General features: G+C 40.2%; 2 protein-coding genes across 11 annotated transcripts in view; one reads left to right on the top strand and one right to left on the bottom strand.

Moving 5' to 3' along the window:
- Nucleotides 1–9,977, bottom strand: part of C13H9orf85 (chromosome 13 C9orf85 homolog) — a 74,005-nt gene extending 64,028 nt beyond the window's left edge. For all 9 annotated transcript variants that reach the window (XR_008668487.2, XR_008668490.2, XM_031014757.3 and 6 more), the window contains exon 1: nt 9,440–9,977. Coding sequence is in view for 7 of the 9 variants with exons in the window: in XM_031014757.3 (XP_030870617.1) it covers nt 9,440–9,541 (102 nt within the window). In the remaining 2 variants the exon portion in view is untranslated. The remainder of the gene's footprint in view (nt 1–9,439) is intronic.
- A 535-nt stretch (nt 9,978–10,512) lies between these two features.
- Nucleotides 10,513–26,479, top strand: part of ABHD17B (abhydrolase domain containing 17B, depalmitoylase) — a 49,055-nt gene continuing 33,088 nt past the window's right edge. Inside the window, exon 1 of one of the 2 annotated variants that reach the window (XM_004048121.5) lies at nt 10,513–10,642. The gene's annotated coding sequence lies outside the window, so the exon portion shown is untranslated. The remainder of the gene's footprint in view (nt 10,643–26,479) is intronic. The other variant, XM_055350783.1, reaches the window with a different exon arrangement.

Here is a 26,479-nt window from a genome sequence, read left to right as displayed (position 1 = left end):
CTTAAAAGGTGTCAGACTCTCCTAAGGGGAAGGAGATTCTCTACAGAATGCAAATTTCCCCCCACAAAACACAGCTTTGCAGGGCTATTTTAAATATGTCAAAAGAAATATACTTTCCGGAAAAATACTTTGATTTCCTTCAGGGCCTGCTATCTGTCATGTGATACTACACTAGAGTCAGGTTGGAAGTTGGTATCTTACTACTAGAGTCTGTTTTGTTAGTCTTAAGATCTCTATTTTAATGTTACTGCTGGTCAGTTGTGTCTAGACTCCAAATGGAGAAGGGTATGATGAGGCATGTCTTGACCTGTTCCCCACTTCCCATCATGGCCTGAATTAATTTTCTAAGTTTCCCTGAGGTCCCCTTGGCTGAAAGGGGGGGTCCATTAAGTTGGTTGAGGGGCTTAGAATTTTTTTTTGTTTTACACATTCTATATATTTAAGTGCTATTTGGTCTGGAGTGATAAGAAAAATCTAAGAAAAGAATCTTAGGCATGTCAGCTATTCCTTTATCCCCTCCTTATTTCATTTCTTCCTTTCACAAAAGTGAAGATGTGAAAAACAGCACCAGCCATTGAGGTTGAAGTGAGCTAGCAGTCAGGGTGTTCTGAGGACATGCAGGATTCACTGTATACCTGCCTGTGACCTCACAGTAACATTTTTGCAGGTGTGGAGAGTCCTGAGGCTTAAAATAACAAATGCCACAGCTTGTAACTCTCAACCCCAAGGTTTTGTGTCTAACTATGCCCCTCCCTACTATAGTGTTTCTCTAAAAGGAAAATGGCCCATTTGGGGGTGAACTCATATTAATTACAACTTTCTTTTAGATGAATGAATTTACCTGAATGAAGAATTTGCAGAATAGTCTGTTTCTAAGCGTGAACTTATGTAGAAACAAATACTGGTGATACAACTATAAAATGTCATAATTAATCCAACAATAAGTATAATACTATTCCCTAAAAACAGTAAGTATAGTACTATTCCCCATAGTAGAGCAAATCAAGACAAATTAATTTCAGCTGTCATGTATTCGACATAAAATGAAGTACCTAAAATATATGATTAATGCACACAAAAAAATTATATTATATCAGGCCTCAACATTAAGAAACATGCTTTAGGCTGGGCATGGTGGCTCACATCTGTAATCCCGACACTTTGGGAGGCCAAGGCAGGCAGATCACGAGGTCAAGAGATCGAGACTGTCCTGGCCAACATGGTGAAACCCCGTCTCTACTAAAAACTACAAAAATTAGCTGGGTGTGGTGATGTGCACCTGTAATCCCAGCTACTTGGGAGGCTGAGGCAGGAGAAGTGCTTGAACCCGGGAGGTGGAGACTGCAGTGAGCTGAGATTGCACCGCTGCACTCCAGCCTGGTGACAGAGATTCAGTCTCAAAAAAAAAAAAAAAAAGAAAAGAAAAAAGAAACATGCTTTATTAGCTTCAAGTGGAAGCAACCTGGGAATCTAAGTATATGGAACATCCCCAAGCATAGATGAAATTATGCTGTGTGAAAGAGAGAAGAGAAAATAAAAGGTAAACAATAGTATGGATTACAATTCTTCAAAGCATTGAAAAGGGCACAAAGGAAAAGTAAAGACCTTCACTAGCACTATTAGGTATAATATTATGTATATCATAATGCCTAGCACACCACAAATTATCTTGTCACTTGAAAAAATATGTTAAATTTAAAACAAATCAATGGAGGAGGGAATACATTTAACATAAACTCATTTAATAGCACTGGGAAACATATCAAAGAATATTTCTCAATTTGGAGAAAGATAAAAGAGGGTGACCTCTATAACACCAGAATCATCTGTAGAACGTCAGAGATGGTCAAATCAGATCTATGGTAGATTCTATGTCTGGCCAACTGCTTTGCTCAGTGGCTACCCTTAATTGCTGATGTCCATTGGCTGAGAAATAACACTTATTCCCATGACTGGCACTTCACCACTCACACTAAAATTCCTCACACCAGGGATTACATGAACCAATCTGGGACTATTCCTTAAAGCTCAACATCTCTGGGCATGGGGAGACAGGACAAAGACCCTAACAACTGATACCAAGCTACCTGGACAAATAGTACAGTAAAGGTTTTTCCCACAGCAAAGTTTATTCATTCATTTTACAGTGTCAGGCATCACAACCCACGAAATTAGGATTACAACTTTATCTGAAACTAGAAAAAAATCAGTATCCAGGCTCAGTACCTTATATACAAAATCTACTTTGTAATGATCATCTTTACTCAACAGCAGCAGTCCCCAACCTTTTTGGCACCAGAAACGGGGTTTGTGGAAGACAATTTTTTCATGGGCCAGGGTGGGGGTGGGGGATCAGGGTGGCTTTGGGATGATTCAAGTGCATTACATTTATTGTACACTTTATTTATATTATTATTACATTGTAATACATAATGAAATAATTATACAACCATAACGTAGAATCATTGGGAGCCCTAGCTTTTTTCCTGCAACTAGACGGTCCCATCTGGGGGTGATGGGAGACAGTGACAGATCATCAGGCATTAGATTCTCATAAGGAGCACACGGCCTAAATCCCTCCCATGTGCAGTTCACAATAGGGTTCACACTCCTATGAGAATCTAATGCCAGAGCTGATCTGACAGGAGGCAGAACTCAGGTGGTAATGTGAGTGGCTGTAAATACAGATGAAGCTTAACTCACTCACCTGCAGTTCAACTCCTGCTGTGTGGCCCAGTTCCTAACAGGCCATGGACCGATGCGGGGGTTGGGGGTTGGGGAACCCTGCTCCACAGGGAGACAAACTCAAACATCATGACTACAGTTTGCAGATAAAGACTTACAAAAAGGTAAAGATGAAAAGACAATTAGAATTATTGTGACTTGTGGTTAGCTGAGATATTCAATATCTGTTAGAATGTTAACTTGTTTTTATTTCTGAAGAATAAAATAGTTGTCTTTTAAAATAGGAACACTAATATAATTAGTGTTCCTTCAACTTTCCCAAAACAAAAGACAAGCAAACAAAAACAGAACTTTAAAACATCTAGGTGGTTCATCAGTCCTTTGCCTGTAATACCTATTTTTTTTCCCTCCCTGTGGCCCAGGCTGGAGTGCAGTGGCACGATCTCAACTCACTGCAACCTCTGCCTCCTGGGTTCAAGTGGTTCCCCTGCCTGAGCCTCCCAAATAGCTGGGATTACAGGCGCCCACCACCACGCCTGGCTAATTTTTGTATTTTTAGTAGGGACGAGGTTTTACCATGTTGGCCAGGCTGTTTGCAAACTCCTGACCTCAAGTGATCTGCCTGCCTTGGCTTCCCAAAGTGCTGCAATTACAGGCATGAGCCACTGTGCCCGGCCTTCTTGTTTTTGTTTGTTTGTTTGTTTTTTTGCCTATTTTTGACTGAGGTAAAATTTATATCAATGTCATGCACAGGCCTTAAACGTACAATTTAATGAGTTTTAATATATTTGCTTTTATAATCTTTACTGCTCCCGCCACTCCAGAAAGTTTCCTTGTGCCTTTCTGGTCTCTATAGATGGAATCACATAGTATGCTCTTTTGTATCTGGTTTGTTTCCCTCCACATTAATGTTTCCAAGATTCATCTGCTTTGCTTGTATCAGTGTTTCTTTTTTTTAAAATAGCAGAGTAGTATTCCATTGCATGCATCTGCCACAATCAGCTTATATATATTCTCCCATTCATAGATATTTGGAGGTTTTCCCCATTTTTGACAACTGTGAATAAAGGTGTGTGTAAACACAGAATCCTGTTCTGCTGTATAAATGCAATCATAACTAATCTTAAACTTGACAGCTTTCTGCCTAAATCAGGAGCCAAGAAAATGGACTAAATTAGTATCTACTTTCACATTAAGTCAGCAAAAGGAGCCTCTGCTACAGAGCCCAGGCTAATGAGATGAGATCCACCCCAACCAGCCCACATGTATGGCATGTGATACTCCAGGGGCCACACCTCATGAGGAAAGACTCTCCCTAGAACATTTCAAACAGGCAATGTTTAGTATCGGTGGCAATAAACCACACTCATTTCTGTTCTGACCCTAATCTGGTGTCACACTGCTTCTATTACACCCAAAAATACAGTATATATATATTTTAAAATCACACATACACATGGAGGGCTTTTGATTTACTTGCCCTTTGAATTGTCCTCCCACAGATCCCATCCAACCAATGAAGAGGCATGTGCTAATTATGTAACTCTGGGCATGTCATTCACCTCTAAGCCCTAATTTCCCAATATGTAAAATAGGATCATTTTGCATCTATCTTAGGGTTACTTTGAAGATGAAATTATTATAGATAATGTATAGCAAGTATACATAGTGCCTAAACATAGTGCCTAATACACTTAAGTACACAAATATTAGCTATAACAGGTTGAGTATCCCTAATCCAAAAAATCTGAAATCTAAAACTTTTTAAGCACCTATATCATGTTCAAAGGAAATACCTGTTGGAACATTTTGGATTAAAGAGTCTAAACTGATATAATGTAAATATTCCAAAATCTGAAAAAATCTGAAATCCAGAACACTCTGGTCCTAAGCATTTCAGATGAATAATACTCAACTTGTATTAATAAAACTACATTTCCAAAATTATTTAGAGTACACCCATGGACTTCCATTTTCCATCTCCATATCAGGATGAAGACTATAGTTTCCTAAAATTAGTGAGCTCCACAACAAATTAGTTCAATAGGTATTATGTAAATCAAAGCGTTCCATAGCCAAGCAAGTTTTGGTTGAATAATTTTTTAAATGCAAAACATTGATTTATTCCAATGTATACTACGACCCACCTCTAAAAGTGAGATCTAGTATACTGTATTTCCAAAGTGATTTGATCAAGAAATTTTCTCCTGCCCTATGAAGAAGATACATGACCTTGGGGCTCTAAGAAATGTATTTTCGGAAATGCTATTAAAAACAATACTGACTGTATATATATTATTAATAGCATCCTCAAAAGGATGACAGATGCTCCTCCATTTAGTTTAATGTTACTCATTCTTCTGATTTTTGGGGCGCCTTCCTTAACCCTCCAAACGTAATCAAGACTTCATGCTATTATAGATACTCTCAGGGCTCCCTAGACCGTTCTTTCATAGCTCTTACTGCTGTAGTATTAACATACTTGAAAGATTATTTGATTAATGCCTGTCACTTCTCCCACCAAATCACAAGCTTCAATTAAGTCTGTGACTGTATATTTTGCTCAACCCTATACTTCCAATATCTAGCACAATGTTTGGTACCAGATAACACATGTGGAATACAGACAGGAATACCAGAATTTCACTGCGGCCTTTTTGGCATACTGCAAAACTGAAAACAACACAATGTTTATTAATAGGAAAGTAGTTAAATAAGCTAATCCACATTTTTGCTGTATAATATTACACAGCCATTTAAAAAATAAGCTTAATCTTTCTGTTCTGACACATCCACTTACTGAATGAGAAGGGAAAAGATGTATTTTATTACATATGCACTGTATCATAAAGAGATATCTAGAAATGTACACATCAAAGTGTTAACAGTGAGTATATCTGAACAGGACTAAAACTGGGAACAGAGACTTTCACTTTTATACAGTACCTTATATACTTCTCTATTGTTTCAGTATTCTTCAACAAGCATGCATTTCTTTTCTAATTAATTTTTTTAGGCTTTGATCAACTGCAGGGCCACATAAATTATTATGGGCTTTATTCTTAGTTCTTATTTTCATCCCTATTTCTTAAAAATATTTTTGTAGCTGGGTACGGTGGCTCACGCCTGTAATCCCAGCACTTTGGGAGGCCAAGGTGGGCAGATCGCTTGAGGTCAGGAGTGACCAACCTGGCCAACATAGTGAAACCCCGTCTCCACTAAAAATACAAAAATTAGCCAGGCATGGTTGCGTGCCCCTGAAATCCCAGCTACTTGGGAGGCTGAGACAAGAGAATCACTTGAACCCGGGAGGTGGAGGTTGTGGTGATCCATATCACACCACTGCACTCCAGCCTGGGCGAGAGAGCGAGACTCTGTCTCAAAAAAAAAAAAAAAAAAATAATAATAATAATAATAATTTTTGTAATGATCTCTGTAGCAATCCTCAGAGGAAAGTAAGACAAGAGATAGTACTAACCCAGTATCATAGATTAAAAGCTATAGGTAAATTGCCTGACATCACCAAGCAAAACAAATGACAGAACTGGGGCTAAGGAATGGCTCTTTTCTCTTAGTCCAGTGCTCTTTTCGTTGGACATCACTGCCTTTCCAGTAAGGGAAAGAAGGCTGCCTTGATCTGCTCAACATCTTAGTACTAAATGACTAGAAAAGATTTAAACCTATTCCCACTGCCGACCCTCCCAATCCCCGTAAGTCATTTGAGGGTACCGGTGACCAATGGCCAGAGGGACCTCTTTTAAATAACCCCAGGGAAGAGGAGGTTACAAATCCTGGCGCAAGCCCCTTCACCGTCAGATAATTCCCTCATATTGAGCTGAAACCTATTTTTGTTACTTTGATTCCCCGGTCCAAGTTTGGCCATTTGAAATGGCACAAAATTTGAATATACTCTCCTTTTCTAGAGTATATTCAAGCATATGAAGAAAGCTATCATCTGTGTCCTTTTGAGAATGAGTGCTTTACCTACATAAACTTCCAATAAAACATCTGTAATTATCCAACTTCTAATTGCAGTGAGTCCTAACAAACTGCTCGGCAGAGGAGGAAAAGAAAAACTATCATGTAGGACCCCTACCAAATCATAAAGTATTTAATACAAGTAGTCAATTGTTACTACAGTCCTCTAAGGCAGGGGTGTCCAATCTTTTGGCTTCTCTGGGCCATACTGGAAGAATTGTCTTGGGCCACACATAAAATACACTAACACTAATGACAACTGATGAGCTTAAAAAAAAAAAATCACAAAAAAATCTCATAATGTTTTAAGAAAATTTACAAATTTGTGTTGGGTTGCATTCAAAGACGCCCTGCACCATGTGTTGGACAAGCTTGCTTTATGGGGAGTTACAGAGAACCGTGCATTTTTTATCACTCCTTTGTTAGATGTCACCAGATCAAATAGCTTTCCAGTGTAAAGAATAGGCACAAAGTTAGGATCAGATGCTTCTGACAAAGTCTTGGCTTTAGATGGCTACTCATAGCAGATGCAAGAATCTGTTATGATCACAGACAATTATTAGCTATTCGTTACACAGATGAACAATCAACCGAATGATTTTTCCTCAGTAAAATATTTTGTGTTGTTTTTGTCAGAACCTTCAATAATGAAGTGGCCTGGTGGTCCTCCTGATTAACAAATGAGACTTTTTCATAACTTAAAAGAGGGAAAGGAATTAAAGATAAAAAGATAAAAATGGTCAAATGCAACTTAGTGACTGAACCTGAGACCCAGGAAAACATTTAGGACCAGAATGACATAGTTATTAGATAACACCAAGAAAATGCACAATGAAAAGTACAAGTAGGAGAAGCTACACTATAGTTAAATACTCATTAAAACTGCTTTTTACGAAAACAGTCATGAAAAACAATCAAAAGCAAATGTTTGTGCACAACCTTAGGGTAAGAATACACAAGACGCAGACATCTATTTGGAATAGTGCAGCTTTTTATTTTTATTCTGGTTTACCTATTGATAATAGGAGCAAACTTGGGAAAGTCTTCCCAAATGTTGCTTCAGGTTTTCATTCTGAAAAACCTCTCAACCTAAGTGGGGGAAAGGAGAGCACTTAATTTAAAATATTCTTCCTTATTCTCCCTTACTGAGCTGTGTTGCCCTTCACCAATATTTATCATAATTTGTATTTACTTATCTTTCTGCTTACTTTTTGCCCATATCACCTAGAAACTATAAGCTCCGTGAAGGGAGAGTCAGCTCTTTTGAACACGGTATACCTATGAACACAGGGCCTTGCACACGGAAGGTGCTTACTAAATATTTGTAGAATAAGCAAAGAAAGAAAGAGGAAAGGAAAAGGAGATCACAGGTTACCAAAAACAGATGACTTTGCTTTCCCAATCAATGTTGGGAAATTAATCACTTATTGAACACTTACTATGACCTAGGCCATTTATGCATAATCATATAGTTTCGCCTCCCAACAATCCTGACAAATTTGCATTTGAGACCAAAGTAAGGCTCAGAGAAATTAAATATTATACAACTCACTCAAGCCGCACACCTAGTAAATTTGAGCTCCATAACTTTTGTGAATATTAGGTTTATCTGAGTGATGCTGGCCCCTAATATGCCCCTGTTGTCAATGATTTTCTCTCCATACAGCTATGGAGACAGGGAGAGAGATTCACAGCAAACAGCAAATTAGTAGTTTTTTGTTTTTGTTTTTTGAGACGGAGTCTTGCTCTGTCGCCCAGGAGTGCAGTGATGTGATCTGACCTCACTGCAACCACCGCCTCCAGGGTTCAAGCGATTCCCCTGCCTCAGCCTCCCGAGTAGCTGGGATTACCGGCACCCGTCACCACGTCGGCTAATTTTTGTATTTTTAGCAGATTGGGAGTTTTGCCATGTTGGCCAGGTCGTTCTCGAACTCCTGACCTCAGGTGATCCGCCCACCACCTCGGCCTCCCAAAGTGCTGAGATTACAAGCGCCCGCCACCACGCCCGGCTAATTTTTGTATTTTTAGTACAGATGGAGTTTCGCCATGTTGACCAGGTCGTTCTCGAACTCCTGACCTCAGGTGATCCACCCGCCTCGGCCTCCCAAAGTGCTGGGATTACAGCACTTTGAGCCACGGCGCCCGGCCTGCAAACTAGTACTTATATACAACCCAAGTTCTCTGGCTATCTAGACAGTCAGAATTTTTTTAGCAGGACTTTACAGAAGTCCTGCTAAAGATAAACAGCAAAACAAGTATTTTTACATAAACCAAATATTTTTATCTTCAAAACAATTGTTACAAAACAGAAATTTCCCACAATACTAGTGAGGATAGCCTAAGACAGCTTAATCATTCACATTTCCCCTATGGGCTTGGGGTTTTTGGAAAAAAAAAATCGTAGCTGCATAAACTTGGTGTAAAATTTGAAAGAGCCACTCATGCCACAATCCTCGTTTCCCTCTGCTAATGTGATCCAGATGGGAACGCTGAACGACGTAACTGCCCCATCTGCACCTTAGATTTCATTAGGGTCCTGTTCACTCTGTGCAATTAGTTAAGTGTGCTGACCATCAAATATTTACCAGGAGACAACATGTCCAGGTCAAAGAAAGGGCGTGAGAATAACATTTTAGAAAGAGTTGCACTGCAGCCAAGACTAACTCTGGGCTGCGGTCCACACTCGCCCCAGCCGACTCCTCTCATTTCCTCTCTCCCCTCTCCAGTGAGCCATTCCTTCCTGGAGTCAAAGACGGTGCAACAGGCAGGTTCCTACCTTGGTCTGCACACTTTTATCGAACTTGTCATTTTTGAAGCTAAACGTATTCTGGTGCTTCTGAGGTCTGGAACGAGCCACGTTGCCTTTCTGGGAGCTCATCGCCGAAATCAAAGCCACCCCTCGCCGGGAGCAGGCAAAAGGATGAGGGGAAATAAAACCAAAGAACTACTCCCAGGAATTGACGCTTCTGTCAATGACCCGGAAGAAACTAACGCAGCCTTTCCGCCCCGGCTCCGGGTCAGCCCACGTGACTCTTCTGGGAGGTCAAAGAGCATCGCTCTGCCCTCCCTGCTGTTAAGCCAAGCCACTCCACTCGGCGCAGCCTCGACCCCTCCGGCTCCGCGCAGCCTCTTTCTCAAACCCGGAGAACAAGTCCCGCTTTCTTCGAAATGAGAATTCCCCCATTGGCCCGAATGTGTAGTCCATCAAATCAAAGGGGCGGGGAACCTTTGTTCCTATTGGTTCTTCTTTTCCGCAATCCCCGCCTCCTGCCGAGAGAGCTCAGCCTCTCCTGGAGCTCAGAGCGCCTCCGACCCTGCCGGGCGGCCTGTGATTGGTGGAAATGAGGCAAGGCTGGACTCCGTCCCTCCCCCAGCCCGCTAGCAGGCTGGAGCCGGGGTCAGCTTTGGCACCTTCCTCCAGTCAGTGGCCAACTCCTGGCTCAGTGAGGATTGTGCTCGTCCCCTCGGTTCCCCTCCAGTCTTCCTCCCGCTACCGGAACGCGCCTCGCGCTTGGCAGGCTGAGGAGGAGCAAAGAAAGCAGGATTAAAGAGAAGGAAGACCTGGCTGGGTCTGGGTGGTGTCTGCAGTGCCAGAAAGGGAGGCGGTGGCGGCGGCGGCTGCGACCACGGCCGCGCGGGACGTGAGGCCCGAGAGCAACCGACGGGCAGCGGCGGCCGCTCCAGCGCCCCGCACGGGGGCCGTTAGTCAGCAGAACGCGAGCTCTTGTGGAGGAGCAGGGCCGGCGCGAGGCAAGACTCGGGAGCGCGAGCGGGGCCCCTGGGGCGCCGCCGTCCTTCTTCGTCCCGGCGCCGGGGGCTGCAGCCCTGGTCCCCGCTCCTCTGTCGGGCCAGTCTGCAGGCGGAGAGAGTCGGACGGCGCCCGGAGCGCGGATCTCGCCTTGTGGAGGACAGCGCGTCGGCTGCGGTTCTCTCTCGACCCCTTCTGCCCGGCGCTTCGGCCCGGGCCGCTCAGGTGCAGGTGCGTGCGGCCTCTGGGTTTGGGGACGCCGCAGCCCGGCTCGGGGAGGGGGCGCTAGGCCGGGAGCCGCAGCGCGGGAGGGACGAGCCCGGGCCGGCGGGGGGAGGGGAGCGGGAAGCGTCTTTGTTGTTGGCGACCGGGATCCCTCTCGGCACAGGGGAAAGGCGGGGAAGCCACTCCTGATCGGGTCTGTGTTTTTGAGAGGATTCTCTGATGGTTGCGTGAAGGGGAGCGGTAGGACAGTTCCTGCGGTCCGTGGAGCGGCCGGAGTCGGGGTGGGGGAGGGAGGACCGACCGACACTCTAAGAAGGTCTTTGGTCCTCCTCGTTGAAGAGAAGGGTTCCATTTCATTTCCTTTGCTTTTCTCTCAGTGGATGAAAAGATGGGGTCAGGTTCCCATTCCCCTCACTGGCGCACTGAGAGATTCGCGGGTGCCTAAAAGCTTTCTCCTGAATGTCCTTATATCTCTGTCAGGCGCGATTTTAGATTGAATCTGCACGGGGCTTGGCGATTTGTGTATTCTGGTGGGGCTGTCGTAGGGTTCTTTTTCTTTAGATGGTTGGACTTTAATCTTATTTGTTTTCGAACTCTAAGGTAGGCTTATCAGGAATCGTTTTTGAATTGGAAAATTTAAAGGTTTTGTTTGGGATTTTTTTTAACCCCGAAACAAAGTTATGTCAAATTAGATTGTACTGTGTGGGGGCTCTCGTAAAGGAAAGAGTGTATTTAACCTGGGGTTTTTGTTTAAAAAAAAAAAAAAAAGTTCAGATCTTTGATCTTTGGTGAGATTTCTGCCAATGCCAGAAGAGAATTTTTTGTAAATGATGCTTTAAGTCAGTGTGAAGTAGATTTGGTAAGCAAAAGGATGAATAACGGAATACAGAGGGTGACCTTTAAATTTCGCTGTTTATGAAATGTGTTCCTGCTTAATACTTTTTGTGATATATGATGCTTGATCTATAGATGATTCATTTGGAATTTTTTTATGCCTCTAATAAATCTTTGGAGATCTTGTGCCAACATATGAAACTATAATACCTAATGAGTCGGAGTAGAAAGCCAGATACATGTTGTAATAACGTTAATCTGTTTAGATTAACAGGGAAATTTACATTAAAATGAACTTTTTTCCGTAAAGAGTTTCTCTACATATGTTTATAGCATGAATTTCAGTTGGATGACATCTAATGATAGCCAGTATCATTTTCAATTGTCGTGATTGCTAGTATTCTAATTTGAGACTGCCCAACTTGTTGGTAAGTTTTTATTTGGAGAATAGGGGTCGTGTTACTTAAGGAACAGCAGAGGTAAAAATCTCTGTTGTGCAGTAATTGTCATATCATTTGAAATCCAGAAGGAAATGAATGGCACCTTCACCTATATTTTGACCTCTCTTTTCTCCTACTCTAGTGTTAATAAGGTTAATTGGCAAGGACAGGATTAGATTTTTAGCAGGCTAGGCAGTTTTAATTTTGTCCCTTAGTGTGCAGTATTCTAGTTGATGAGTAGCTTGTTTCCTTGAGTATCTTTGCCCATTTTGAAATGTTTATGAAATGACTGCTGACAAAGAATTTTCTGTTTCCTGGGACAAACAAAATCACCAAAAAACATCATGAAAAAATAATGTTTTTAGTAGCTTAATGAACACAGAAGAATTAAGCAATTAGTGTCTGTTCCAAGTTTGACACTGAATTGGTCTACAACTCCAGGCACGCTATCCCACATCTGAGTCAGTTTTCTCCATCTGTAATATAGGGCTCATAAAATGTGCCACCTGCTCACTTTATAAAAAGGGGAGTGAGAACCATATAAGCAACAGTTACTCTGGTTATGTGACATTGATATAAGTTAAATGAGAATACTTTTTAATGCAGTGCTCTTACTTTGTTTTGATGTTTTGATATTATGAATTTCAATCCTTTGATGAACAGTTAGCATAAAGATAAGGAGAATGACTCTCCCTATGCCATCATTTAAGAATTAAAATTTCTTCCGTATTAAGATTGGTGTTAAGATCTTTAGAAGCAATGGTGGTGTACCCCTGTAGTTGCAGCTACACTAGAGGCTGAGGTGGGAGGATCGCTTGAGCCCGGGATGTTGAGGCTGCAGTGAGCCTTGATCCTACCACTGTGCTCCAGCCTGGGCGACAGCAAGCCCGTGTCTCAGAAAAGGCGGGAGGGGTGGAATATTATTGATGATAGGCCTTCTGACGTCTGGCAATAGATTCCAGAGTAACATCGGTCGTGGATAAATTTTTTTTTTAACTAAGTGACTGAAACCAAAGTTAATTGTCTTTTGAGTGATTTTGCACAGTATCTCAAAATGAACTGTACTTTTTTTCTTGTGTCAAAAAGAAAAAAAGATCTTTAGAAGCAGTGATGACAAGAAAATAGAGTGTATTTTATTGGTTGGTTTATTTACTGGTAGATTTTACTTCTGATTTATCCAAAGTTTTGCTCTTAATTTTGAAAATTCCCCCTACCATTCCTACTCTTTAAAATTTCTCACATACATTGCCCCATTTGCCTGTCGAATCCAGCCTTGTGAGTTGGAGAGAGGGAAGGTGAGTTTGTGGCTTTTTTTTTTTTTTTTTTTTTGAGACGGAGTTTTGGTCTTGTTGCCCAGGCTGGCGGGCAATGGCGCGATCTCGGCTCACTGCAACCTATGCTTCCCGGGTTCAAGTGATTCTTCTGCCTCAGCCTCCTGAGTAGCTGGGATTACAGGCACCCGCCACCACGCCCGGCTAATTTTTTGTATTTTTAGTAGAGATGGGGTTTCACCATGTTGGCCATGCTGGTCTTGAACTCCTGACCTCAGGTGATCCACCCGCCTTGGCCTCCCAAAGTGCTAGGATTACAGGTGTGAGCCACCTCACCATTTGTGGAATTTTTACAGATGAAATAAATAAAGCCCAGATAAGTTAATTATTTCAATTGCCTAAAGCTAAGCAATTAGTAAGAAGTAGAATTGAGGCTTGAACCTGGGTCTTCTCTAGTCCTGAATCCTTTGCTTTGGAGCAGTGTTTTCCAAACACCTGTTCATGCCCAAGAGTTTTGTCCAAGTGAAGTGAGAACTAACATAGCAATATAAATGTTGGTGCCATACAATATAATGAATATCCATGTACCCATCACCCAGTTAAACAAACAAAACTACCAATTAAAACGAAGTGTCCGGCCAGGCTCGGTGGCTCACGCCTGTAATCCCAGCACTTTGGGAGGCCGAGGCAGGCAGATCACCTGGGGTCGGGAGTTAGAGACCAGCCTGACCAACATGGAGAAACCCCGTCTCTACTAAAAATACAAAATTAGCTGGGTGTGGTGGTGCATGCCTGTAATCCCAGCCACTCAGGAGGCTGAGGCAGGAGAATCGCTTGAACCCAGGAGGCAGAGGTTGTGGTGAGCCAAGATAGCACCATTGCACTCCAGCGTGGGCAGCAAGAGCAAAACTCTGTCTCAGAAAAACAAAAACAAAAAACGAGGTTTCCTTAGTATGTTAATACCTCTCTTAAATGCTGTTCCCTTTTCCCCCTGATATCTAACCAGTGACCCAAAGTTGACATGCATCCTTACTATATCCATGTGTTGATACTTAACTACATACCTTTATCCTATGAACATTATATATATAGTTTTATTTTGATTGTCTTAAGACTATTTAAATACAGATATCTTTATTTAGCTTGCTTTCTTCACACAACTTGGCCAAGATTTATCTATGTTTATTTAGGTAGCTCTAGTTTATTTACTTTTACTGTTAGGTGGTATGTGCTCTGTTATATAACTATGTCAGGTTTCTGTTGATGGTCATTTTTGTTGTTTCCATTTGTTTGCTATTAAACAGTACTATAAGGAATATTCCTGTATATGTTAGGTATCTGTTGTGTAAGACTTCTAGAGCAGTGGTTCTTGACCCTACCTACATCCCATGTTCATAGAAAATATTTTACAGTACTTTAAAGAAAGCAATGGCCTTAATAAAATAAGAAAAATTTGTAATAAAGTAATATGTGTTTCACTTTGTAAATACTCGAGCTCAAGACTACATTCAAGATTAGCCACCAAGTGTAATGGTCGACCAGCAACATCAGAATCCCTTGGGAGCTTGTTGGAAATGCAGAGCATCAGACTTTAACCTACTGATGCAGATGCTGTTTTTTTTTTTTTTGTTTGTTTGTTTGTTTTTTAATAATGTAAAAGACAGGATCTCTGGAGCCATACAACTCACTGTAACCTCAAAGTCCTGGGCTCAAGGGATCCTCCCACTTCAGCCTCCTGAGCATCTGGGACTACAGGTATGCACCATCACGCCTGGCTAATTTTTAGATTTTTTACAGAGGCAGGGTCTTGCTGTCTTGCCCAGGCTGATCTTGAACTCCTGGCCTCAAGTGATCCTCCCTCTTCAGTATCCCAAAGCACTGGGACATTGGGATTACAGACATGAGCCACTGTGCCGGGCCAGATGCTGTATTTTATCAAGATTCCCAGGTGATGCATATATGCATTGAAATATAAGAAGCACTGTTAAAAGAAATAGTAGTAATTAGACGCTTTGTACCAATGGATGGTGTCTCCATCAATACAACAGCTACAGATTAAAACAGGTATGTTAGCCATTCAGTTACCAATGCTGGGCCTGTCATTGGTGGAAAAGTGGAAAATGATTTTTTGAAATAACAAACTATCCTCAGAAAAGTTTAAACAGAAATAAAAGTGCAGTCTTACCTCTTTACACAGTGATTGCATTCATAACAAATCATCTATGTTAAAACTATACAAATAAACTTGGTATTAAATCCTGTTTAGAATTATCTGACATTAGTGGGTTTTTTTTCCTCTTTCTGTTCCCCTCTATGAATGTCCAGCAGAATATTCAAGTCATGAGACATGGAGCAGCACTATTTATTTATTTATTTATTTATTTTTTGAGACAGATTCTTACTCTTTTGCCCAGGCTGGAGTGTAGTAGCATGATCACTGCCCACTGAACCCTCGACCCCCACCAAGCTCAAACAATCCTCCCACCTGGGCTTCTCGAGTGGCTGGGACTACAGGCGTGCACCACCACACCCAGCTAATTTTTGTATTTTTTTTGTAGAGACAAGGGTTTCACCATGTTGGCCAGGCTGGTCTTGAACTCCTGAGCTCAAGTGATCTGCCTACCATGGCACCGCACCCCGCCTGCCCCCTCCAAAAGTACTGGGATTACAGGTGTGAGCCACTGCGCCCAATCTGAGCAGCACTTTCTTTATGCAAGAAAAGTGCCTGGCATTCCTGGCCTCTATTTAGTAGTGCCCCTCATTCATTATAGTAGCCAAAAGCTGTCATTGAGAAAGATTGCCCTGGTTTATAAATCTGGTAGTAGGTTGCTAGATCACAGCGTATGAATGTCTTCAACTTTATTAAATAACTGTCGGTTTTCTGTACAAAGTATACCTTCCAGTCCATAATGCATGAGAGAGGGTCTGCTTGTCTGCATTTCAGATATTTTAGAAGGTAGAAAAATATTAGTAGTAATATTTTATTAATTTTTGCCATTCTGAGGAGTATGAAATGGTACCTCATTGTAGTTTTTATTTGCATCTTGTTTTAATGTATTCTTTGTAATAATACTTGGTAGGCATTAAAAATATCTTCCAGCCTGGGCAACATGGTGAAACCCCATCTCTACTAAAAATACCAAAACTTAGCCGGGTGTAGTGGTGGGCGCCTGTAATCCCAGCTACTCAGGAGGCTGAGACAGGAGAATTGCTTGAACCTGGGAGGCAGAGGTTGCAGTGAGCCGAGATCATGCCACCACACTCCAGCCTGGGGGACACAACGAGACTCCGTCTCAAAAAAAAAAAAAACGAAAAACTTCTTCCACTCTTTAGCATGCATTTTCACTTTAAATATGTTGTCTTTTAATGACTAGAAGTTTTTTAATTTTAATATCAAATGTATCATTCTTTTGGAGAAAGCCTTCTCTATACTGGGGTTATAAAAATTCTTTCAGAGCATCTTTTAAGGGTTCACATTTAGATCTTAAATTTTTGTTGAACTGTTTGTATATAATGAGGTGCTCATGGATCTAAATTTACTTAAAAATAACTGCCCTTTATTGTGAAATTAGGTAATTTTTTTATGTTAAGATGTTCTGATGAAATTACAGTGATAGTAATTGTTTTTAGTTCTTAATATCCCTTTGTGTCAAAATTAAAATTTGACACCTCTTTCATTCCAACTTTTCTCTTTTTTACTTTACCTGTTTTTTGAAATCCCTAAGGTTTAGGAACTACTACTTTAGTGTACTGTGATTCTTATGTTTCATCTGTGTCTCACGTTTACCCACTACAGCATCATCAAATGTGAGTAGACACTCTTAAATACTAATCATTGATCCTCATCTGCATCTTCCACATTTCGGAGTTTGCTTGACATGTCTTTTCACCACTTTTATTATGGCTAGGATTTTAAAAATGATACTGATGACCCTAATTTTTTTTAACAGAATAGAATTTCAGGCTAAATTTAAATGTTACTTGAATATAAATTTTTCTCAGCTATACGGTCAAACTTCTTTGTTTTCCTAGTAATTAAAAATGAGAATGATTAAACAAGTTCTTGCATACAGCTAAAGCTGAAAAACAGGAAAGGAAAATTGGGCCAGTGTCCACTGGGTACCAGTCACTATTCTGGGAATGGGAGGGTGGGGATGACATCTATGAGCAAAACAAGCAAAGCTCCCTAACTTCCTGGAGCTTATCACCTACCAGAGGCCCACTGATACTATGCACAACAAATAATATATTAGAAAGTGATAACTGCTTTGGAATAAAAGAAAACATAGAGAGGGGTAAGGTGGACCAAAGGAGTTAGTTGAACCTGTTAAATAGGGAAGAAGAGAATGGGCAGAGATGTGCAGTCAGTGAGAGTATTAGCAATTCAGATATTAGCAAAATACTGGAAGAGTGGATAGAATATGGTCTCTAAGTGAAACCTGTGTTCCTGGCTCTCTCCACCTTTAAGTTGTGTGAACTTGACAAGCTAATTAACTTAACCTGAATTCTTGATTTCTTCATGATAACCTGGGAAAAGTATTATTAAGATTAAAAGATACAACAAGTGAAAGTGCCTACTTCCCGCCCCCCACCTTGTTCTCATAGCACTCTGTACTTTATTTTCATAACATTTATTACGGTCTATAATTATCTGTGTCATTATTTGATAAATATTTATCTCACTCATTCTAAAACGTTGATGGAAAGAACCAGTCAGTGCAGTAAGTCTATTTTGTTAACATACAGTCATTTGTAGACAAACCCTAAACCTTTTTCATGTAAAAATCATCTCATGCAGATTTATTGAGAAAGTGTTTTGTACTTATAGAATGTCTTTATGCTAGAGCTTCAGATTATATTACAGGTATTAGCCCATTAATTACCACATGTCATCTTTGTGATGAAGGCAATGGATATGTATCATCTTGCAGTTGAAGGAACTGAGGTTGCTAATTGCATAGAGACAGAAAATTAGAGAATTTGGATCAAATCTGATTATATTTGATTATATTTTCCTTTCTTTTCTTCAATAGTGTTAAAATGGACTCTCTTTAAAGTATAAAAGCAAAAATACATAGATTGTTGGAAAATCACTAGCAAACAAGCAATTAATATTTTAGTTATGACTTTACTTTTCAGTTTTTTCCTCATGAGAAGCTTCTTATAGTGTCTGAGGTGATGTTAGAATTCTATGCATGTAGCAAACACATGTACCCCATAAATAGGTAAAATATTATCTATCAGTGAAAAAAAAAGGATGACAATAGTTAGAGGCCTTTACACTTAAAAATACTTTATACAGATAAATACTTTTTAAAATTATGGCTTATCAGAGTATTTAAGATTTATGTTGAGGATGTAGTCACATTAAAAGGGTAGGATTTAGAAAATGCATAGCACATGCCTAATGTAGATCAGAGTGAAGAAAGGGGGTTGAAATAACTTCATTTACTTGGTGCAGCCAAGTCTCCATTCCAATCACAAGAAACTTGAAGTAAAGCAAGTGCCTCCAGGAACAAAAAAGACATTATCAATCATGTCAAACTTGTTTGGCTTCTGAATTTAGATTTTTTTTTAAGTTTGTTTTGAAAATTAAAATCAATGGAAATAATTCGTATAATAAACTTTTCCCAAAAATGTCATCTGCAGATTGTGACCTAGATATTTTGTTTCTGATTACTGTCCTGCTTAGTGTGCTGATAATTTTTCACTCTAGCTCTGTGGACCCAACCCCTAAAAGTAATGATTATTCTCTGCATATCAGTTATTAGCAAAGAAAATGTCATTTAGTAACTTGTGTTGGCAAGCCTACATCTGAAACACTACAAGTTACATTTTCTTCCGAGCTTTTTAACAGACCTCATTGTCACTTTTATTAATCAAATAGTTAGGGGCTGATGACAGTCCCTTTACAACTAATTGATAACAACCTGCTACAGACTTCTTTGTTCCTTCTCCAGTTCCACTGCTTCATTTGACTAGCCTGAAAAAAATAAAAAAACTAAAAGGGTGGGGGTGGGGTGGAAGGTGGGGGTAATGAGATAATAGCCAGAAGCAGGACTTTACATATATAAGGGGCATTCTGATACAAACCCCTAGGGTAATGGCTTTCCATTTTTCATTAGATTCTATAAAAAATACATTTTGCTTCATAACCTAATTCATACATATGCACCCAAAAACCAAAATAAGTCTCACTAAAGAGATTATCTAAATTAATCAGCATGGGCACGGGTCAGGGGAGACTGTTTTTGCCCCCTACGGAAGGAAGTACAGCTTAAACAGAGGCTTAAAAACTAGTAAAAGTTTCATTTATTTGAAGGGGGAGTGATGAGTTGGGGAGATTTTATCAACAAAAAAGGAACGATATGTGATAAGGCACAGAAGCAGAAAAGAACCTCTCTTAGTGAGGAACAGCCTGTTAAATAGAATAAATGAATAGGACAGTGCTCAGAAATAAGGCTAGAGACCAAGGAGGGTAGGGGGAATCATGTATAGCATGCCAGAGAATTTAGACTTATTTAAGAGGGCTTGAAAGGCCCATTGGAACATTTTAAACAGGAAAGTGACATCACCTGGTGGCAGTGTAGAGCATGGATTAGGGGGGTATGAAATAGATATTAGTGAGTGATTTTATAACATTCATTGAAAAGTGGTTGAGCTAAAAATGTGGCTAAGAGGTTTGGAGAGAGGTCCATAGGAAGTAGACCTTGATTGAATGAGAGGAATGAAGAGGGGGATGGGGAAAGAGTGAAATGCAGATGGAGATATTTCAGAGTCTAGAGTTTAAGGGGAGAGACCTGAAATCTTAGAGATTTAGATTTTTAGATCTAGGTAACATTGTAGTATAAAGGGTAGTTAAAGCATTAGGTTTGGGTGAGATAAAAAGAGGAAGACAAAAGACCAATCTATAAAAATAAATAAATAGGTTAAAAAAGAGTTTGAAGAAACCATCAGAGAAACCAAGATTGAAGGTTAATTTCAAGAAGGAAGGAAAGGACAACGATGTTAAATGCTATAAAGTGATCCTGTATAAGTTGAAGATTGAAAAATACCTGTTATACTTCGAAATTGTGAAGAGGTTGTCAGTGATCCTACAAGTCGGTGATAGATGTTATATTACAATTCATTTTGGGTCTGACAGGGAATATTGGTAAGTGAGAAGTAAAGAGGTTTGATTCTGAAAAAAGAAAAACAAAAAACAAACAAAAAAAAAACAACTCAGGTACAGTAGGTAGAATCTAGATACAGATAAATGCAAAAAAAATTTTTATTTATTTATTTATTTATTTTGAGACAGAGTCTCACTCTGTCTTCCAGGCTGGAGTGCAGTGGCACGATCTCGGCTCACTGCAAGCTCCGCCTTCCGGGTTCAGGCCATTCTCTTGCCTCAGCCTCCTGAGTAGCTGGGACTACAGGCGCCCGCTACCATGCCCGGCTAATTTTTTGTATTTTTTTTAGGAGAGACGGGGTTTCACGGTGTTAGCCAGGATGGTCTCGATCTCCTGACCTTGTGATCCACCCACCTCGGCCTCCCAAAGTGCTGGGATTACAGGCGTGAGCCACTGCACCCAGCCCATGCAAAAATTTTTTAGGCAAGTGCATGAACTCTGATGTGGAAACAGCTTCATGCTTTCAAGATACTGAAAGATGGTGAGTGAGAGAGGCTGCAACTATAGTGATGAGGGGGGGATAGTATCAAGATATGGTTGGAGGAGTAAGCAAAAGCCACTTGACACAAGGCCTTTAAGGACCTGTGAAGAAGTTTGACTTTTTTTTTTTTTTTTTTTTTTTTGAGATGGAGTCTCATTCTGTCGCCCAGACCGGAGTGCAGTGGCATGATCTTGGCTCACTGCAACCTCAGCCTCATGAATTCAAGCGATTCTACCACCTCAGCCTCCCGAGTAATCCTGGGATTACAGGCACACGCCATCACGCCTGGCTAATTTTTGTATTTTTAGTAGAGATGGGGTTTCACCCTATTGGCCAGGCTGGTCTCGAACTCCTGTCCGCCTCAGCCTCCCAAAGTGCTGGGATTACAGGCATGAGCCACCGTCCCTGAACCTTGATTTTTTTACAAGTAGAGAGAGAAGCCATCAAGGAGTTTTTAAGCGGGAAATCACCTTGTAGGCCATCTAGAAAAGAAACTGTAGATTAGGAGAACATATGAATGGAAGAAATTCACATTTACTCAAATATTTTTCTTTGTGTTTACTCTCACATTTTGAGTTGTTCTTTCTGTTTTCTTATTCTGTATAACCCTAGTTAATCCTTTCATTTCCTCATAGTGAGAAACTAGTACAAAAAGGATAGAAAAGGCAATCTTAATAAATTCAGAGAATTGCATTTTTCTTATTTACAATTAAAGATGACATAAATTGACTTTTCAATTGAACTGTCTTTTTTGGGGTTTAGACTTTTAAGATATTAAAGTCAATGAAAATTTCCTGCCTATCTGATACTGTTCTGGCTTGTTTTTAGTAAGGCTCCTAAAGAATTTACTTTTCTTTTAGAAATGTCATTTAGAGGCTTTTAAAATATTCTCAGTATTTTTAATGGAATGTAGAATTAAAGTTTTTTTTTCCCTGTAAGAACAAGGCAGGAAGAGAGCCATATTTAGCTGCATAAAGATAATGTTAACATAGGATATGATGTCCCCGAAATAGGCAGTTTACAGAGAAGAGGGAGGATTTAGTATAATTTTGCCAGAGAAGCTCTATGTCTCATAGTGCATTATTTTCACATTAAAATTGAGGCAGTAGGGGGCATAGAGCTCATTTAAATAGAATTATAGCCAGAACCTTCATTTTCCAACTCTTGGGCTAGTGCTCCTTCCACAATTCCTATATTTCCTACAGGTCCAAGTAATGTTGTCAAAGATATATTTAACTCATCTAATAACAGGGTCCGTGGGATCCCTGCCTAAAAGGGTATGCAAGACCATTTAGTAACCTGATGTGCAACATTTGTAAGGGTGAGCCAACCACCCGTCTTAAATGCCTGCTTTCTTCCTTATCACAAAGAAGTATTTACACCAAAGATACCCTAGACATATAGACTACCAAATAAAAACTACAGGCTCAGCCTATGAGATTCATCTCAAATAAAGGATTTGCCTCAATGTTTTTACAAACCTCTTCTGCTTTCTTCCATCCCACTCTTCCCCAGTTGCATTACTTGGCGTACAGCTTTGGAAACATTGTTCTGTCAGCTTTGGCTAAAATACTTTTCAGACCTACCCTAGGACATTTCTTTGAAAGAAAAAACAAAAACAGTATTTGCTTGTATTGTTGCTACTCAGCTCTCTCTCTTTTTTTTTTCCCGGAGAGTGTTGCTCTGTCGCCCAGGTTGGAGTGCAGTGGCACAATCTCGGCTCACTGTAGCCTCTGCCTACTGGGTTCAAGCTATTCTCATGTCTCAGCCTCTTGAGTAGCTGGGATTACAGGCACGCACCACCACACCTGGCTTATTTTTGTATTTTTAGTAGAGATGTGGTTTCACCATGTTGGCCAGGCTTGCTCTGAAACTCCTGACCTCAGGTGATCCATCCACCTCAGACTCGCAAAGTGCTGGGACTACAGGTGTGCACCACCACGCCTAATTTTTTTGGTAGAGACAGAGTTTTGCAATGTTGCCCAGGCTGGTCTCAAATGCCTGAGCTCAAGTGATCCACCTACCTCGGCCTCCCAAAGTGCTGGGATTACGGGTGGGAGCCACCACTCCCAGCCAGAGATTTGTTTTTAAATTTCTCACATGTCTAAACCCGCCCTTTCCCATGTGTGTTTTTTGTTTGTTTGTTTGTTTGAGACGGAGTTTCACTTTTGTTGCCCAGGCTGGAGTGCAATGGCACGATCTTGGCTCACCACAACCTCCGCTTCCTGGGTTCAAGCAATTCTCCTGCCTCAGCCTCCTGAGTAGTTGGGATTACAGGCATGCACCGCCATGCCCAGCTAATTTTTTTTTTTTTTTTTTTTAGTAGAGATGGAGTTTTGCCATGTTGGTGAGGCTGGTCTCGAACTCCCAACCTCAGGTGATCTGCCCACCTCGGCCTCCCAAAGTGCTGGGATTACAGGCGTGAGCCACCATGCCCAGCCTCCCATGTTTTTACTTCCTTTCCACCGTGCACCCTATGCTTTTCTTCTTTCTCACTTTACACATTATCCTCCTAGCCTGGAGGATTTTCCCTCCGTTTTGGGAAGTCATATCTAAATGAAGTTCTAATTCTCTCACAAAGGCTTTCCTAATTCTTGATCTCTGCTGTCTTCTGATTTCTGAAAGCTTAAAATCGACTCCACATTAAATAGCCCTTAATTTTTTATTGGATGAAAAGACCCTACAGAACATTAATTCCCAATCTGTTAAATACATTGTTCTTATTTTCTTATATTAGGCATCTAGACTATTCTTTGAAATCTTTATTCCATTTCTTCTTATGCACTACTGAAAAAAAATGTATGAAAAGACAAAATTTCCATATTTGAAGAAGGTGGTGAAATGTAAACTTTTTGAGGCTGGAAAAGTTTTATTAAGCACAAGTAACAAGTGTTTGTTACACATCTAAGAGTAGTGCTATTTCTTCAAACCTTTACTTACGGATGCATATGATTAAGGGAAAACAGCTGCAGCCAGAGGAAAAGGAAGTGGTAGAGATGACAGTTTATGCAGCTAGCCAAACTGGGTAGACAAACTGAAGGCCACATTAGTAAGGATTGACTGACATGTTACAACATCTATGTAAAGAGAGTTAAAGAGTATTACATTTATATTGAGAGTGCATAAATGTTATAATTCCCCCATATCTCTACTAAAAAGGTATTATATATAGTATATGGAAAAGGGATTGATAGTTAAATGAGGAATATAACTTCCTTTGGGAAATACTTTGCAAGATGGCTTCATTTTAATTTCATTTTTTATATTTTTTGAGACAGGGTCTTCCCCTGTTGCCCAGGCTGTATTGCAGTGGCACGATCATGGCTCACTGTAGCCTCGACTCCTGGGCTCAGACACTCCTCCCACCTCAGACTCCTGAGTAGCTGGGACCACAGGTGTGTGCCACCACACTCAGCTAATTTTTATTTTTTGTACACACTCTGTTGCCCAAGCTGGTCTTGAACTCTTGGGCTCAAGTGATCCTTCCACCTTGGCCTCCGAAAGTGTTGGGATGAGCCACTGAGCGTGGCCTGCAGAATGACTTTATATCTCATGTAGAGCAAGGTTACAAGAAGTTTAATGATATGGAGTGGTTGAAACCCTCTAAGCCAACTGTTATTAATTAGTTTTATAGGTTATTCTTGGAGCTGCCACTTCTGTAACTTTTCTTGGTTAATCTTTAGGTAAAAAGGGGACAGATTGATTTATTAGCCATTAGTTGGCACCTAAAATTCTTTCTAGTTATAAATTCATGTGTCTCCAATGAGAGACCTAAACATTTTCTTATTGTTCTGTACTTCCTCTTGGGCACTCACCACTGAACATCTTAACCCTTATTCTAAGAGGTTTTGTGTATAATCAGCCCCAGGGCTGCTAGAAGAGAGAGATGACATTTCCTAACCAAATTCAGCTTCTTCAGCTCAGAAAAAAGGATCTTTTTTGCAACAACATGAAAACCTATACAGGGGTTTAATCAATTTTCTCTATGTCCATTTATCCCATTTTCCCTTTTAATTCTGTCATTTGCCTTTGAAAAGGTGAGGAGAGGGACACTCCTATGTCTTGAAGAAGGTATATATGTGTGTGTGTGTGTGTGTGTGTGTGTTTTGGTAGAAGATAGAACTGTATATATACATAGACCCCCTGTTTATTTGCTTGACTTTGCAATAACCATCAGAGGACTTTTTAAACAGCGTTTCCACTAGGAAAAGCTGAAGCCTTATGCTACAAATTTGGCATCTTTTTTATTCGCAGGCTGAAATTCTAACCCTCCTCCTTCACCAGTATCTCTAAGTTACCAAGAACTCAAGATATTTTTTAGAAGTTTGATATCTTGACCAAGTTCTCTTGAACCTCCACTGGATAGGTGACAGAACTAGGGATATTCCTTAATGCCTGTATGTAGACATATTTTCAGGGCAGGGATAAGAAGTCTGCTACTACATTTGTAGTCTGCAATTTTATGCAATTCTAAAAGGTAAAAAAAGAAATTGAAGTCAGGAGTACAATGTAGAAATTCCTATCTACAGCTGAGAATGTTAATCATATAGAAGTGAAGTTGGGGACAGAATGAGCATTCACTGAATCAAGATATGAGTAGATTAAGATTCAGCTTGGTTTATTTTGTAACAGAAATGTCTTACACAGCACTGGAAATATCCATCTTAACCACAGATTAGATAGGTGCAAAAAGGAAGGGTTCTTTTAGCTTTCTGAATAGAAATTAAGATATTATAGCTGTTCTAGATTGGGTGAGTGGTAAAGCCTGAGAAGCTTAAAATGAAAATGTAATATATCTTAAGAACCTCCAGAGTTTTGAGAAAGTAGTTTTCAAGTCAGTCTGTTATTAAATATTTTGGACCTTTTGTCCCAAAATTTTGCATGTAGTTTCAGGAGTTTTCCATGAACCACAGACTCTAAATAGTCCTGTTGCATTCCAAAGTAATTTTTAGGCTTGACCCCAAGCTGTTGGCACATTAAGTGATTTTGCATGGAATTGATTAAATAGTACCTAGCTCCGAACCATCCAAATAAGGGTTTGTCCAAAGTCAGGTCTGAGAGCAATATGCAGTATAATGTTATCCTGAGACATTGACATTTTCTGGTAGAAGATATTAATAAGAAAGTTAACTAAGTATTAGAACATTGACAGATTGGTGTTTCAGAGGCTGAACAGCTTGATGCATTCTTCAAATTGCAGACTTTACAAAGTAAGGTAATGTAGTACTTCTCAACTTTAAAAATCTATACTGGGTCATAGCCTCCTTTTTCCATACTGGTATTCTACAAAAGGCAGAAGAATCTTGAGAGTAAGTTGCAAAGACAGATAATTCAGCCTGAAACACAATTATATACCCTATTTGGCCAGGACATAGGCTTTAGGCAAGTAAGTACTGGTCTAGTCAAATTCCTTAAGAAGTTATAACTTCTTGGCTTCCAGGTCTAAGAACACTTCCTGATGACTGCTGAATATGAAACCTGGCTTTACCATTTACTAACACTGTGGTCTTGCATAAGTTAAACTTATCTATGTTTCTGTTTCCTCATCTGTAAATGGGGTGGGAGGAGGGAGGAAAAAATAATATCTATCTCATAGGATTGTTAAAGTACTTGGAGCAAGACCTAGTAAGTGCTGCATAAGTGTG

This window comes from Gorilla gorilla, chromosome 13 (assembly GCF_029281585.2).
Source record: "Gorilla gorilla gorilla isolate KB3781 chromosome 13, NHGRI_mGorGor1-v2.1_pri, whole genome shotgun sequence".
Classification (NCBI taxonomy): domain Eukaryota; kingdom Metazoa; phylum Chordata; class Mammalia; order Primates; family Hominidae; genus Gorilla; species Gorilla gorilla.
This window is presented reverse-complemented; position numbering and strand designations above follow the sequence as displayed.